General features: G+C 36.2%; 1 protein-coding gene across 1 annotated transcript in view; it reads left to right on the forward strand.

Annotated features, from left to right (window-relative positions):
- Positions 1-4,567, forward strand: part of gatad2b (GATA zinc finger domain containing 2B) — a 60,207-nt gene extending 55,640 nt beyond the window's left edge. Inside the window, exon 11 of the mRNA XM_073821861.1 lies at positions 348-4,567. Coding sequence (XP_073677962.1) covers positions 348-484 — 137 coding nt within the window. The 3' untranslated portion in view covers positions 485-4,567. The remainder of the gene's footprint in view (positions 1-347) is intronic.
- The last annotated feature ends 11,660 nt before the right edge of the window (positions 4,568-16,227 follow it).

Here is a 16,227-nt window from a genome sequence, read left to right on the forward strand (position 1 = left end):
CATGGTTGTATTTATTTTTCTACTTTTTTATTTTAATTTTGACTTCAGTGTCCAAAATTATGTTTAGGAGCCACTGAATATACAAAATATATTTTAAATAAAATAAAATAAAAATATATTAAATTAATTTAATTGGTAATTTGTATTTATCAGTTAATTTCAAATGAATTATATTTTTGTTCATTTTCCCCCTTAATTCATTCTATTTTATTTTTATGTTCTGGCATTTTGTTTGGTTTATGTCAAACTTTTTTATTGTTAAAACACCTTGTTTTTCAACATATATAAACTTCTTGTCTTTCTTTTCTTATTTCCCGCCCCCTCTCTGTCTTTGCCCGCCATCGCAGGTCTGAATATTGCCTATCTAAATCCGGGAGCCATCGGGGGCCACAAGGCATCCAGCCTAGCAGACCGTCAGCGGGAGTATCTGCTCGACATGATTCCCCCACGCTCCATATCCCAGTCCATCACCGGGCAGAAATGAGCCCTGACGGGACTGCAGACCCCAACCCCCCCTCTCCAAACCCCTTTCGGACGCCCCACCACCCCTCTGTTCTACATCAGAACATCCCTCACCCACCTCCCCCCCAACACATACACACGCACACCATCACCCCATCGCATGCAGTGCCTGTCCGTGTGCCTACCCAACTAACCCATAAGAACAGCTCAATCAGTCAGACTATAAACACCAGACTGTCAGTGCATCTCAAACTTCGGTTTCCTACTATAGCAAAGCTCTTTATTGTTATCTCAACTTATTATTGCTGTTGTTATTGCTACTTCGATTATTATCACAGTTATTATTATTATTAGTATTATTGTTGCTTCTGTTACAGTTACTTATATTACACTTATTAGTAGGTTTAGTGGTTTTTTGCATCTTTTTATGTTCTTACCCTTATGTTTTGCGTTTCAGAGGGAGGATGCCAGATTGCAGGGTCACTTCAAAATATAAAAGCTCGTTCTTTTCGGTTCATTCGAAAGCTTCCTCCCTCGGTCGCCCCTGTAAAATGATTAGACTCATCTCTCTCATGTCGTATATGTTCAGTTTCGGAGTTGGAATGGTTAAAGCGTTCTAACCTGAGAGAGAAAGAGAGAGCAGAATCTTTGTAGCGTTACATGTTTGGAAACTACAAAATCCTCCAAGAACCTTCTGGTTCACAAAGAGCGAGACAGACTCATGTACATTGATCAGATTGATCCTTATGCAGAGCGCTGCTGATCTAGTCAACGTCATCTGCCTTGAAGGCCACACGGATACGTTAATAACTGAGAATGGGACCTGCACTAGCACAGATGAGTCTCCTGCTGTCGAATGTACAGAGAGAACTGTAAAATCGGAGGCCCACGAACAGGATCTCTCCCGTGTCTCTCAATGCCTTCACTTTCACAGGATGCAGTGATGTCTATAACTTCTTTAGTGGTGATGGTTTCACTGCACAGCAAAGAATGAAGCCAGAGAGTTCCATCATCATGAACATTGTCTCTTTTTTGATTTTTGTTTCTGCTTGGTGTTTTTTGATCTTCTTTTTGCTTGTTTGTTCAAACCCCCAACCCCACTCCTTGTCTTTACAATTTAGTTTTTTATTTTAATCGGGCGGCGTCTTCATCTAAACTGGCCAACGTATCTTAAAGGTACTTGCCACTGGAGACGATAATCATTGAAATGGCAAATAGGTGGAGTTATTGGGGGGAAAAAATAAAACGGTTTATGCGTAGATTGTTGACGTGAGTTTTAACAGAAGGCATTGACAAGGATCAATCATCGTGTTAAAGCAATGCACATGAGATGCCTCGTTACGGAGGAGCACTTTTCTTCTTAATAATTGAAAAAAAAACAAATGGTTAAAGAAAAGAGGACTAGAATGTTTCAGCTCACAGGACCTTAAGGTATGGATGCCATCGGAAGTCTCGGAGAGAGTTGGGAGAAAGACTTTTTGTGCGTCGTGCGGTGCATTTCATCTTTTCAAAAGAGTCCGGCTTTGTTGAATTAATGCTTTTCGAGTTATGGTACACGTGTTTATGTTTCAGTAGACATAACCTGGAGGCGTTTGAATGATGGTAACATTATAAGCAGTGTTTAGTCAATATGCAGTATTAGGGATTCTCTGCGGGATGATTTCGCATTCTGGTTGGACTCGCAATAGTCTTTCAGTCAGATTTAGTTCCTTGTATGTTTCATGGATCACAAAAGGGTTTAACATCTGAAGTTGAGCACTTAACATTTTTCCCCCAGCCTAAGCATTTACCACATTTGGTTCTTTTGGAAATCAGACTTTGAGGTCTGTCATGCAGGTCATGTTTAATAGCTGAGAAATCTCTAAGCTATTATGTGTTTGATGGTGAATTAATGGAAATAATTCCATACACATGCGTTTTTCTGTCATGTGTATAGTCACTGATCTTTGCAGTTTTTTTTTTTTTTTTAACTGTCCTATATAAAGCCACTGATTTGTGGTGGAATGATGCAACTTTTGAACAAAAAGAAAAATTTTGAAGCTACCTTGGATTAAATTTTCAGGTGCAATATTAGATAATAGGATGTTTACATTTATTTTATTTTTTTCTCTCTCCTGGTGGTGATGATGATAAATCAGTCCCTTTTGTTCATTCTGTTCAGGGGATGGTTTTATCTTTGCTCCAATTTATGTTCTGTATTTTTTTTGTTGTTGATGTTGTTGTTCTTTTGAAATGAACGTAGGGTGTTTATAGTAACTCATTTCTCTCTCCTGCTCTCTCTCGTAGACTATATTAGATGCATCCATATACCTGTGTTCATATATTTACGAGAAAGTTGGATTTTGAAGTTTAACTTCCTTTTGACTCCTCAATTAAGTTCCATTTTTGTTGGGTTGTTTAATTTCAGCTGTTTCTTAAAAAAAAGTTTAAAAAAAGAAAAAAGGAGAAAAAAAATCAAATTTAATCAAACAAAAAAAAAAATGTATGAACAGATGATGACACGATATTTGCTAGGTCAGAAGTAATAATGACTTATTGTACATATGCTTTTTTTCTCCCTTGAATTAAAAATAATGAAATGAAATTAAAATGGTTGTATATTGTGTAGAAAAGCAAACAAAAAGCCATGAATATTGTGAAGCTTGTCATTTCGTTTTGTGATCACTGTGTATTATTGTGTAACAAATGTGCAAAATGTATGGGATTATACTTCTCTTGTTTTTGAATGAGCTCTTTAGATGCATTTTCTCCCCGGCTGTACGTTTTTGTAGTATGTAGTATTTGCAGAAGAAAAAAAGTTCATTGTTCTGGTGGAGCGTTTGATCCATTCTGTAGTCTTTGGACTGAGACATGATGGGACAGTCTCGTATGTTGCTTTTCGGTTACCTCTCTTTTGTTTGACCTTTTGTTTGAAGTTACGTAGATGTTCGGTGAATAAGTTTCTTTTTCTCTAATGTCCCACACAAAGTGTTGGTCTTACAGAACATGGACTGGATGAAACATTTGACAGTATTACCCCTCACTCGACCAAATCCAAAGCGTTCATCATAAATGTAAAATCAAAGCACGCTATTGCTCAATAACATTACTTTAGCTAAATTACTGGGTGCAGAAAACCCTACAGGGGAGATCGTGTACATTTGTTTTTCTGTTGCTTAAAAGACAAACCCTTCCTCAGTATATCCCTTTTTTTTTTCTTTGGGAAAAAAAGAAATCACAATGCTCTTATTGCTTTTTTTTTCATGGAAGATTGTATACATTGTATACGATGAAGAAAAAAACTTGTTTTGTTTGTTTTTGACTGTTCCAATGCTTATTGCCTTCAGCCTTTAAATCATAAGACAAAAAAATGGACAATTTGCACACATGCAAGTTTTGATTCTAAGGGTTGTGACATTATTAGATATACTTTTTCAAGTTTCATGTCATGGAATCACTGTCCATAATTCTCTGACTGGACAATCAGCTTTTCTGGAGTTCTAGCGCTGGGGTTTACTTCTCTCTTCAATTTTGTTTCTTTTATTTGATTTCTCTGATATTTTTTTTCCCTCTCCCTGATTTTAATTTGTTGCAAGTACAAGTCTTCTTTTTGTTGTTGTTGTTGTTGTTGTTACTGAAGTGGGAGAGAGGGTTTTGGGTCATCATTTCTTTTTTTGATTTTCTAAATTTCATCTGAACTTTCAAATATTTTTAAATAGACTTAGCTGCAATTTACCCCGTTTGAATTTTAAAGCAAATGGCAATATGTTGAAATCCGTTTGTAAAGGAAAACTATGAATAATTCAAATGTGTACAGTAAAAAAAAAAAAGAAAAAGAAAAAATGAAGTACTGGAGATTGGCTTAAACAATTATTGATTTTAGTCAAGGAAAAGAAGTGCTTTTTGTCAAGTTTTTATTTTCATTTAGAACATTAATCCAGACCTTTTGCACATCCTTGATATTTAACTGTCTAAAATGGAGATGGAAAAAATGCTGTTTGATTACTGCCGGTTGATTAACAACAATTATGCATTGACTGAAAAAAAAAAATAAGCTAATTTTGGAGGAAATAACTTTGTAATATTTATCACTTGCAAGCTATGTTTAATAAAGGATGGAACAGTTTATCTCGGAGTGTGTTAACATTTCTTCAAAACGCATTTATAATGTGTTATATGTTTGGTAAAGAATATGCTTAGTATTACTGTCTATTTTAGAATACATTTATATTAACATATTGTTATTTTTACACACTACTTGTCAAAAGTTTTTGACCAGTAAGATTTTTTTGTTTTCTGCTCAACAAAATACAGCAAAAACAGTACAATTTTGACAATTTTTACTATTTAAAATAACTTTTTTTAATATAATTTAAAATGTAATTTATTCCTGTGTTTTCAAAGGCTGAATTTTTAGCATCATTATTCCAGTCACATTATCCTTCAGAAATTATTCTGGAGTGATGATGCTGAAAATTTAGGGGTGATACATTTTAAAATATATTCAAATACTAATATTGCTGTAATATTGTGAATATTTTAACTATTTAAAATAACTGCTGTCTATTTGAATATATTTTAACTGTAATTTATTCCTGTGATCAAAGCTAAATTTTTAGCATCATCACTCCAGAATAATTTACGAAGGATCATGTGACTAGAGTAATGATGCTAAAAATTCAGCCTTTAAAATCACAGGAATAAATTACATTTTAAAATATATTCAAGTAGAAAACATTATTTTAAATAGTAAAAAAAAGAAGTAAATTTTACTATTTCTACTATTTTCTAACTTACTGTTCAAAAACTTTTGACTGGTAGTGTATATCAAGTTTTTCTTTTATTTTTTCTTAGCATTGTCGTTTTTCAGCCATTCCTGTGTTGTTTTTATTATGTGGCTGATTAACAATGTTTCCAGGTGACTTGAAAGTTAAAGAGCAACAAATGTAATGCTGCCACAATCAGAGTTCTCACACTCTTCCAGCCAGCACACATATGGTCTCCTCTCCTGAGCCCTGGTCATTCATTTACAGACTAATTGGCTTCATTATAAGCTTTGACTTTATCCGGTCAGAACAATTATAGCTATTTTCCACAGCATCACTGTTCCCTTGTATCCTGCCAGCAGATTCAAGGTTGTACTCTTTTATGGGGAGATGTCTGTTATTCTGTTCCAACTAAACCAGTGTTCGTTGACTCAGGTGCATGTGGGATCATCTTAAATTAGACAATGAGTTACATTTTCATTTTTATTCTTGTCACACATTACAGCAATTGGCAAGCGTCTTTGAGTTTAGTGGCATCTTGCTTTTTAAAAGCAATATGCAGTCTCTGAACCTGATTAAATCACAGTTCTTTTATGTAGCCAAATATGCTCATTAATGTGGATTCTTTTGTTTAGAAAACATTTTTGTGTTGCTATAAGCAGTTGTAAAGTGTTGTTATCTGAGTGATAGCACTGCTACCTGACCTGTTATGTGTATTGAATGTTCCATGGCATTCTCGATGAATCCCATCCGGTGAATAGACATCAACTGGGCCGCCTTCCAGCATTCCAGCAATTCTTGTTTGGAAATGCCTAAAATGAAATATAGCAGTCATGCGATTGTAAATCATTACATCCTAACAGAGTGATCAGAAAAAATGCTTTTTATTCAGCTATTCATTATTAATATCTTTAGCAATATTGAACCATGCCAACATAGCCATTGCCAGGAAAAATCAGCTGAAAACATTTACATTAACAAGGGAAAAAATACATTTGATTTAATTTAATTTTGTTTAAACTAACAGGCATAGTGCGATTGTAGTTCTATGTAGAAAATTTTAGGTTTTAAGATGAGATTATCGTATTTCCGATCTGATAATCATTCAGCAATCGTGTCGTGTTATGAGGTTCATGTCAACTATTTAGAGTCAAAAATCGATGCAGGTTTAATGGTTTACTTTTAGATTAACAAGGTCTAAATTAGTTGGCGAATCAGTTTGATTCAGTCAGACATTTCATTCTCGCAGTGAATCGTTTGCTGCTGTTCCTTACACACAAATAGTAACGGGATAGTTTATAAGACAGAAAACAAAACGAGCATCAAATGAGGTGGATATTTACCTATCCATTTTTGGGAAACAACTTTTAAACGTCTTCTATCGTTTGTCAGCTTTCTAACGTAAAATTTACGTCTCTTAGTTCATCGTTGGTATATTCTGGTTCAAATAAGTAAGTCTGTGTCGAAATCTTCAGACATGTTGAAGACTTTTATGTACAGCGTGCACTGTTGCCATCATCTTTCAATGGAAAGTAGCTACCCTGATAGCACAAGTGCATCTCGGAGACGTCTATTTGACATCTGCATTTACATCTGTAAGACATCTGCAAGACGTAGTTTGCTCATCTGCAATACGTCTATTGGACGTTTCCTATCAGATGTCAAATAGATGTCTATTAGATGTCTTTAAGATGTTTATGAATTAGAATGAATGTAAAACTGACATCTTACAGACGTCTGCCAGACATTTGTACACAGCAGATGCTTTCCAGATCAAGAGATCTTTAACAGACATCTTGCAGATGTACGTGTGCTATCTCCGCTTGAAATGTCAATGTCGTTAGATGATGTCACACGCTAATTCATACACTAATTATATTCATGACACCATTGCGTCGTATTGTCGAATTGCGTCGATTGTAGTTTTTAGCTAGTTTTGGCTAATTTTGAGTAGCAAATTACCCTTTGCAAAAACCCGTCCTTAGTTACTGTTGCTATGTCCGACAAACAATGCTGCTCTCACAAGACACATAATGTTGTCACGCAGTGAAAAATACATTACTGAGCAAAGAGGAAACTGACAAAACACCGACAAGACAAAGCAGGTAACTTCTGGTATGAAACAAGGTCTCAGCTTTAAAATGTCATTTAAAAAAAAAAAATCAAACCATTTCAAAAACCATTTAAGTTTTAATGTGTTGTGTGACAGACCACTGCATTGCCTGATTAGATCAATCGACACATTAACCATTTATCTTTTCATATTTACTTAAAGCACAAAAAAATGAATGAACATCATGCATTTTATTTCAACCGCAGAAAAACGTCAATACACAACTTTTCAACTTTCGAGTTCACCAAAGTTGAGATATTCTTGTGTCTGATTGGTTTGTCAGACAAAATTGTGGATGTATCATCCTGATTGGTCAGATCGCCTCTCAATCAAGCTGTTTGCGTGGGGTCAATTGGGTGAGTTTTGTTTGTTTTGTTGTAAAAACCTGGCAAGTCGGCGAGTCTCAGAACCCTGCTGAAAAAACAGCCAAAACCAGCCTAGGCTGGTTTAAGCTGGAAGTAGCTGGTTTTAGCTGGTCAGACTGGTTTTAGCTGGTGGTTTCCCAGCCTGACCAGAAAGCGGCCAAAACCCCTCTAAAACCAGCCTGCTGACCAGCTAAAACCAGCCAACCAGCCTATGCTTTTTTAGTAATTAATGACACTAATTTTCATTTTTGCTTGAACTAACCCTTTAATGCTCCATTTTTTAAAAAATTTAATAGGTCAGCTAATATCTATTTTATACCATTGCTGACAGACCGTACTGCTCATAATCTCCTGCTTTGTGTTCATACATGACTTGCTTCCACATCTAAATTATGCACAGCCCACATGGTTTTATTTTTCTGGGAATCAGCCCACAAACATATTTCCTTTGTTCCACTGTGCTTTTTTGTCTTGGGTGTGTTTCAATGCTCAACATGCGCCCACCTGCTCTGATGTCTATGTATTACCCAACCTCTGTTCCTGGGCCATGGTGCAAATGCATCGATGAAAGGGTGTGCTCTGGTCCGAAGGGATGTTAGGATCAGAGTTAATTTTGTTTTCTGACCCTGTGTGTAACGGGTCAGAACTACACATGTGGGCAGGCCAGGGTCACAACATGTGTGTCACGCCTTTGTCACACTAACATGTTGGACTGTAGTTACATTCTCAGATTATGTAATCGAAGGTTGTGTAAGAGCTCTTGTTGAAAAGATTTAACATGTACCAGAAAAGCATCCCCCTGGTCTTTTCCCTCAGGCCACTACATAAACATCCAGCAACTGCAAACTGAAAACTATTAGTCATTACTATTAGTGTAATTTCCATGTCATTTCCACCTGCGCATACATTGTTTAGTGACAGCTTGTCCCGATTACATCTCATTAGTCATCAGGAAGGGTGTCTGGAGAGGCTGGAGGTTAGTGGATGTCATGGCTTTGGAATGAAGTTCAGTTGGGAATGATCCCTGTCATCAGACCAGCTGCAGGGCTCGGACAAGGTAAAACCTGTTCCTTTCTAAGTCTGTATGCTCACCTCGTCCTGATCCACCCTATTTCTTGCTTTTTTTTTTTATAGTAATGGATTACTGGTGGTTTCTCCATGCCATTTTACTGTGGCTGAATCATTTTGTCTGATTCTCGGTATTTTTCAGTCTCGTGACAGCAAGAGGGCGGTGTTGAGCAGTACTGTGTGAAGTCTTATACATCAGTGCTTATACTCTTTACTAACATATCCAATGCAAATGCCTTGAATTTATATTCAGAAATTAGACATCATTTTTGCAGATTTTTAGTTAGTATGTATGGAGTTCATCACATTATAGATACACTACCAGTGAAAAGTTTTTGAACAACATTTTTTAATGTTTCTTTAAAGAAGTCTCATCTGCTCACCGTAACAGTAAAATTCTGAAGTATTTTTTTTACTATTTTAAATAACTGATTTGTTTACTTCTAGAATGCCATATGCATACTGTAGAATTTTACTCTTCAAACTTTCAATTAACTACAGAATGTTTAAAATGATGATCTAAACAAATGATAAAATAAACAGTTCCTGGATTTATTATTTGAATGTGATTTACATACATTTTTCAAAAATGTCCTTAAGATGCAGTGTTACTACACCACAGATATTATAATGTTTTTTTCCTCAAATTACCCTGATAGCACACGAACATCTCAGAGACGTCTATTTTTAGGTCTGCATTTACAATCTGGAAGATTTATTTTTTTTAGAGTGTTTGCTCATCTGCAATACGTCTACAGGACATTTCCTATCAGATGTCAAATAGACGTCTATTAGATGTCTTTAAGATGTTTATGATTTAGAATGCATGTAAAACTGACATCTTACAGACATCTGTCAGATGTTTATACACAGCAGATGCTTTCCAGATCAAGTGATCTTTAACAGACATCTTGCAGACGTATGTGTGCTATCTGGGTATTGGAGTGGCTGGCACGCTATAAATAATAGCAATCAAAATTAAGCAAATCATCTTTTGAAAGTAACTGGCACTTCAAATAATGTTTGTTGATTACAATGTTTTGCCACTAGGTGGTGAAAAGTGACTTAAAAATGTTTTTGTCATTGAATCATTCATTCAAGAGATTTGTTCAAAAATGTAAACAAGTGAAGTATTTATAAGTGAGTCATTGAATCATTCATTCAAACAAAGTTTTTTTTTTAAATAATTTGTTCAAATTAAACATTTTTAATAGACTGTAGTAATTAATATTTTGTCACAGCCTATAGAGTGTTTTCACAACGCATCATCATTCGGCCATATTGGCGGTACTGAACATAAACAATGCTGAGCCGAGCGAAACTTGCATATTTTGCTGATAATTGCTGCTGAAAATGGTCAATTATTGTCGTATTTTAGGCTTTACTAATTGGTCGGACCAGGAAAAACATTTGAAGTACTACAGACTGCCAAAAGTTATAACAAATCAAGGTAAAGAGTGCAAAAAACTGTCTGAGGAACAAAAGGTGTTTGTGGTTGGCCAAACTGAATCATGATTTCCAGAGCAAGAATCTTGACAACATTCATGTTTGTTCTTATTTCCAGTCAGGTAGGTGAAATATTATTAGGCTAATATCGTAATTAATACTGCTCGTACGTATCTTTACCACCTATTAACTTTAGTATGTCAAAATATTGCACCCTTTCCTGCTTACTAAGTCCTTCTCTATATGATGAGCAGCTTCCACACAACTATGTGGTTTAGACAGCATAAATTAGAAGAACATTATTACGTATTCAGTAGTACATTAGCCGTGCAAGCCATGCTGTTGTTTACATCCGAGTATCGGCAATATGGCTGCGCATCTAGGTAACTGACCTGAACTGAATCGTGACATAAGTGCAAACCCTCAATAGTAAATCACATGTTATTTTTCTTTGTGATCTCTATTTGAAACAAAAAAATTGTGATCTCAATTTATCCAGAATCGTGCAGCTCTAATTGCAAGAGTGATCATTGCGTTTTCTAGGTTTTTACATACTTGCCCAAGCTAATGAGCCCATTCACAAGTTTCTCTGATTTCTCTTCAGTGTAACTATAAAATTGTTTTTGTGAAAGACTGTTTTATCATTCTCAAAGTGAAAATTCTATCAAAATGCTTAAAAAAAGCAGAAGTACAGTGCCTTGCGAAATTATTCATACCTGAAAAACTGAAAAGATCCCGTTGCATAAGTATTCATACCCTTTTCTGGGACACTCGAAATTTAGCTCAGGAGCATTCATATTGCTTCTAGATGTTACTACACTTCGAGTGGAGTTAAACTCTGGCAAATTCATTTGAATGAGTATGATTTAGAAAGGCACACACCTCTCAGAAAAGGTCTAACAGCTGAAAATGCATATCAGAGCAAAAACCAAGTCCTGAGGTCAAGATAACTGCCTGTAGAGCTCAGTGACAGAAAAAAAAAGAAAAAAATCTGCTGCATTGAAGGTTCACAGAAGCATGTAGCCTCCATTATCCATAATGGAAGACGATTGGAACAACTAGGACTCTAGAAAATATCTGCCAGCCCCCATCCAAGCTGACAGAGCTTGAGAGGTGAAAAGGTGAGGCAAAGAATGGCAGATAATTGCCAAATGCAGATGTGCAAAGTTTGTCACATCATACCCAAAAAGACTTGAGGCTTTAAAGGTGCTTCAACTATATACTGAGTTAAGGGTATGAATACTTATGCAATGTACTTATTTCAGTGTTTTATTTTTGATAAATTTGTAAATTTTGCAAATCTGGTTTTTGCTTTGTCATTATTATGGTGTATGGAGTGTAAATTGATGTGGGGAAAACTCATTTAAAGCAGTTTAACATAATGCTGCAACAAAACAAAATGTGAATAAAATGAAGGGTTATGAATACTTTTGCAAGGCACTGTATACCTCTTCTCAACAAGCCACACATTTTGAGGTATTATTCATTTGTGTAGCACAAATTATGCCAAAGTTTAATAATTATAGTCAGGGGTTCAAATCATCTAATGAGATGGTATGCACATAATAATTACATGTTGTTTGTCAGTATTATTTTAAAATTACACTGTGACATCAACGCTAACATAAAGTGGTCATGTTATCTAGCAAATTAGCCATTATCCAAAGCGTAAAGGACTCCATAAAAGACTCTCACCAGACTCATCCACTCATTAAATGTATATCATATACAGTAATTTAATAAAATGTACCCAGCAAGCAATAGTCGTCATTTCACCGTCTGGGTTAACTATAAACCCGATATATTCCGGCAATGTGTAACCCACTTCCAGCCCAAATAACCTTGAATTTGGTGGCATGCCATTTTTCTGGCAAAATAACTAGTTAGATGTATGATATTCCATCCTGTAAGCAAACTCAGCAACGTTTACAAGGTTTTATGGTTTAATTTTTTTTTTTTTTTAATTGATGGCTAGTCTAATATTGGGATATGTTTAGACGTCTATTAAATTTTCACTGACAGCCCAAATACAAACTTGTTTTAGCCTAGACGTCTGGGCTGTGTTTTCACGGCTAATAGACATCTTTTAGACCAAAAATTGCTTGCTGGGTAGTAATGTGTGTAAATCAGTAATGAGAATGCTTGAGACATTATGATAATAATTCACTGTTTCTCAGTAGACAGAACAGAACAGCTCAGCTTCAGCTGAGATAATAGTGACAAGAGTCTTAGTCCAGGGGGTGGATGAGGCCTTCGTTCAGCTCCTCTGGCCTTGAGAAGTTTATGAGATATTAGTGAGCTTGTAGGTGGCAGCTGTAGCACAGAGAGGCCCATCACTGTCAGCATTCTCATTTCCACCTCTTTTCCTGGTGTCAACATACACCTGGTGTGAAAATCTCACTCTTAAACCTCAACTCGCAACTCCTAAAATTCACATTCCTTTAAGCAAGAGGCTGGGAATGAAGGGAACAATGTGTTATTAAACAAACAGCCAATCATCCTCTGTCTTACAGCTTCAAGGCAGCATGTTGTGTCTGTCAAGGCCAGGGAAATGCATGAAGGTTTTCTCATTTCTAAGGTGGAATTCAAGGTGAACCTTCACATGCTATTGTCATTAGGCTAGAAACATTACAGAGGAATGAGAAAATATTCCGATTTACATTTTCTAATAAGACCAAGTCAAAAACAGCCCTTTATTTTATTGATATATTGATGGTGGTATTGATTGTTGGTATAGACCACCTACCTTATAATCCTAGGCCAGCATGTCTGTGTTGCAGATCTTATTCTGTCCTGATTCAGATGAAATCATTAAAGAATCACATTTAAGGCAGAGTGCTTGAATGGGGTTCAGGTGGAGCTCAATGTGTAATGACAGTTTTGATTGTTGTCTGGGGGTTTGGAGGCCTGAGCATCTGCTCAGGAGACTTTAAAGAGGCTCTCTATTGATTTCCTTTCACTCCAATTAACAGGACAGTTTGTATAGTGCAATAGATTTTGTACACAGTGTCCATTTGTGCTCCCTCAGTAAGGTCCTCCTTGAAGATGACAAAATCTCATTTGTACATTCATCACAGTTTGAGCATTATATTTTCATAAGGCAGACAGTTGATTAAATCAGGAGATCTTCGTCATGGTGTATATTTCCCTTAAATGAAATTTAGTTCTTTGTTTAGAATCTGCCTCTATTCAAATCCAATACTTGAAAGGAATTTCAAACTCATGAAGGTAAAATACGCATATATCTACTGTAATATACCACAGATCACTATAACTTTCTCTTGAATTGATTCTCTGTCAGTCAACTGCTCTAAAACTCAACTAGGTTTCTGATGAAGATTTATTTAGTGAAGGAAGCATAGTGTCCCCTGCTGAAAAAAAACAGCATATGCTGGTTAGGTAGGTTTTGATGCTGGTTTTAGCTGGTTTATGCTGGTCCTTTGCTGGTTAATGCTGGTCCTTTGCTGGTTTATGCTGGTCTTGTTGCTGGTCAAGGACCAGCATAAACCAGCAAATGGCCAGCATAAACCAGCTAAAACCAGCATCCCAGCACCAAAACCTACCTAACCAGCATATGCTGGTTTTATCAGCAGGGTCGACTCTCAGTCTTGTATCTTCAATCCACACAGGTATGTAACTATACTCTGATTATTTTACACATGCATGGCCAAAAATTAGTGAACACTTTTTCTTCCTTGGTAATCAAAAAGGTCATGCCTAAATGTCACTTGTCATGTTCTCAGTTTCTTTTCTGCTTTTTAATAATATCATTTGTCAGTTCATCAAATGACTCATATGCACAGTGTTTCAATAGTTCAAAAGTTGGCCAAGCTGTCTAGACAGTCAAATTTAGCCATGTAATTAAACTCATTTGCTTGAATTTCAAATGCATAGAGTAACTGTCTTAATGAGAAGGTTTTGGTTTTGGTTTACCAGTAAAAACTTCTAAGCAGCGTACTTGATAAGCAAAATTGTGTAAGAAATTAAAGTTTGTTTTAGAAATGACATCTCACAAGAACCAAGTTTTGTTTACAGCAAAGGAAAACCAGTCTTCTCTTGGCTTATATCGAAATCTTGAGATGTTTTTCTTTACAAATCCTCGTTTTGTACTTTTAATTCATGACCGGTGTTTTGTTTTGCTCTCTTCTCTGCACTTATGGTTTTTCTAACAAAAACATATCAATTTGTTTCAGAAGGCCTCCCCTGGAGTACTTTTTTATGATGGATGGATGCATTTTTTGGGCTTCAAAAAATCAACAGCCATTCACTGCCATTATAAAGCTTAGAAGAGCCAGGACATTTTTTTTAATATAACTCAGATTTTATTCATCTGAAAGAAAAAAGTCATACATACCTAGGATGGCTTGAGGGTGAGAAAATCATGGGGTATTTTCATTTTTTCAACTATCCCTTTAAGATACTTAAACTAATGTTCAATTGATTGTTTATTATTTATATGTCATTTAAAACTGACAAAATTATTATTTTTTTAATTTCTTCACATTGCTATTATCCTTAGGACATGTCCTGCTAAGTCAAGCTGTCTCAGGTCCAGGTATGCTGTGATGATTGATCCTCCTAGAAATACCATGACCCTGACACTGCTTATAAGGTATGTGCCTACAGGACATCGCTTGTCCATTCCCTATAATAGACCATCAGCTTGTGTTTGAGTCATACTTATTAATACTGCATCTAAAAGACAGATACAGCATATAATTCTGCATTACATTTAAATGTGTTATAATGTTGCTATAGCAAAGTCTTCTATTTAGGACTTGACATTATAATTTAACATCTGCTTTCGTTTTTCCAAGATTATTCGAAGGTCCTCTTGTGTGGTGAAGTTCTCAGGAGGAATCTAGGATTTTATCAAAGTAAGTTGTTGCCTCCCACCTCGCAACTCTGACATTGTTGTGTCTTTGTCTTGGCTCTCTCCTCTCTATTGTTTTCCCCTGTTGCGATATTTTTCATTGAGTATGGTGATAACACATCTGAGGAATTCTGAAGGTTTGTGCTGGGAAGGTCATGTGAAAACTTGTCCTGGTGGGTCTGCTGCTGTGAAGGTGAGCACTTGTAGTTAATATTTTGAACATTGGTCATGCTGGCTTCATACAAGTTCATTTCAATGTATTATTTCACTGTTAGTGTATGATTTGTGGAGGTTTTATTGCCAAATACAGCGAGGAAAAATTATTTGATCCCCTGCTTTTTGATCCCACTGACAAAGAAATGATCAGTCTATAATTTTGATGACAGGTTTATTTAACAAAAACATCCAGAAAAAAACACATTTTAAAAAAGTTAGAAATTGATTTGAATTTTAATGAGTAAAATAAGTATTTGACCCCTTCACAAAACATGACTTAGCAAAATCCTTGTTGGCGATTACAGAGGTCAGACATTTCTTGTAGTTGGCCACCAGGTTTGCATACATCTCAGGATGCATTTTGTCCCACTCCTCTTTGCAGATCCTCTCTAAGTCATTAAGGTTTCGAGGCTGACGTTTGGCAACTCGAACCTTCAACTCCCTCCACAGATTTTCAATGGGATTAGGGTCTGGAGACTGACTAGGCCACTCCAGGACCTTAATGTGCTTCTTCTTGAGCCACTTCTTTGTTGCCTTGGCCATGTGTTCTGACCACAACACTTTCACCCAGTTCTCATGTGAATCATTCAGATGTTCATTGGCAAACTTCAGATGGGCCTGTACATGTGCTTTCTTGAGCAGGAGGACCCTGCGGGTGCTGCAGGATTTCGGTCCTTCACAGCTTATTGTGTTACCAATTGTTTTCTTGCTGACTATGGTCCCCGTTGCCTTGAGAACATTGACAAGATCCTCCCGTGTATTTCTGGGCTGATTCCTCACCGTTCTCATGATCACTGAAACTCCACGAGGTGAGATCTTGCATGGAACTCCAGCCCGAGGGAGATTGACAGTTATTTTGTGTTTCTTCCATTTGCGAATAATCGCACCAACTGTTGTCACCTTCTCACCAAGCTGCTTGGCGATGGTCTTGTAGCACAT

The sequence above is a fragment of the Garra rufa genome, chromosome 17, assembly GCF_049309525.1.
Source record: "Garra rufa chromosome 17, GarRuf1.0, whole genome shotgun sequence".
Taxonomy (NCBI): Eukaryota; Metazoa; Chordata; class Actinopteri; order Cypriniformes; family Cyprinidae; genus Garra; species Garra rufa.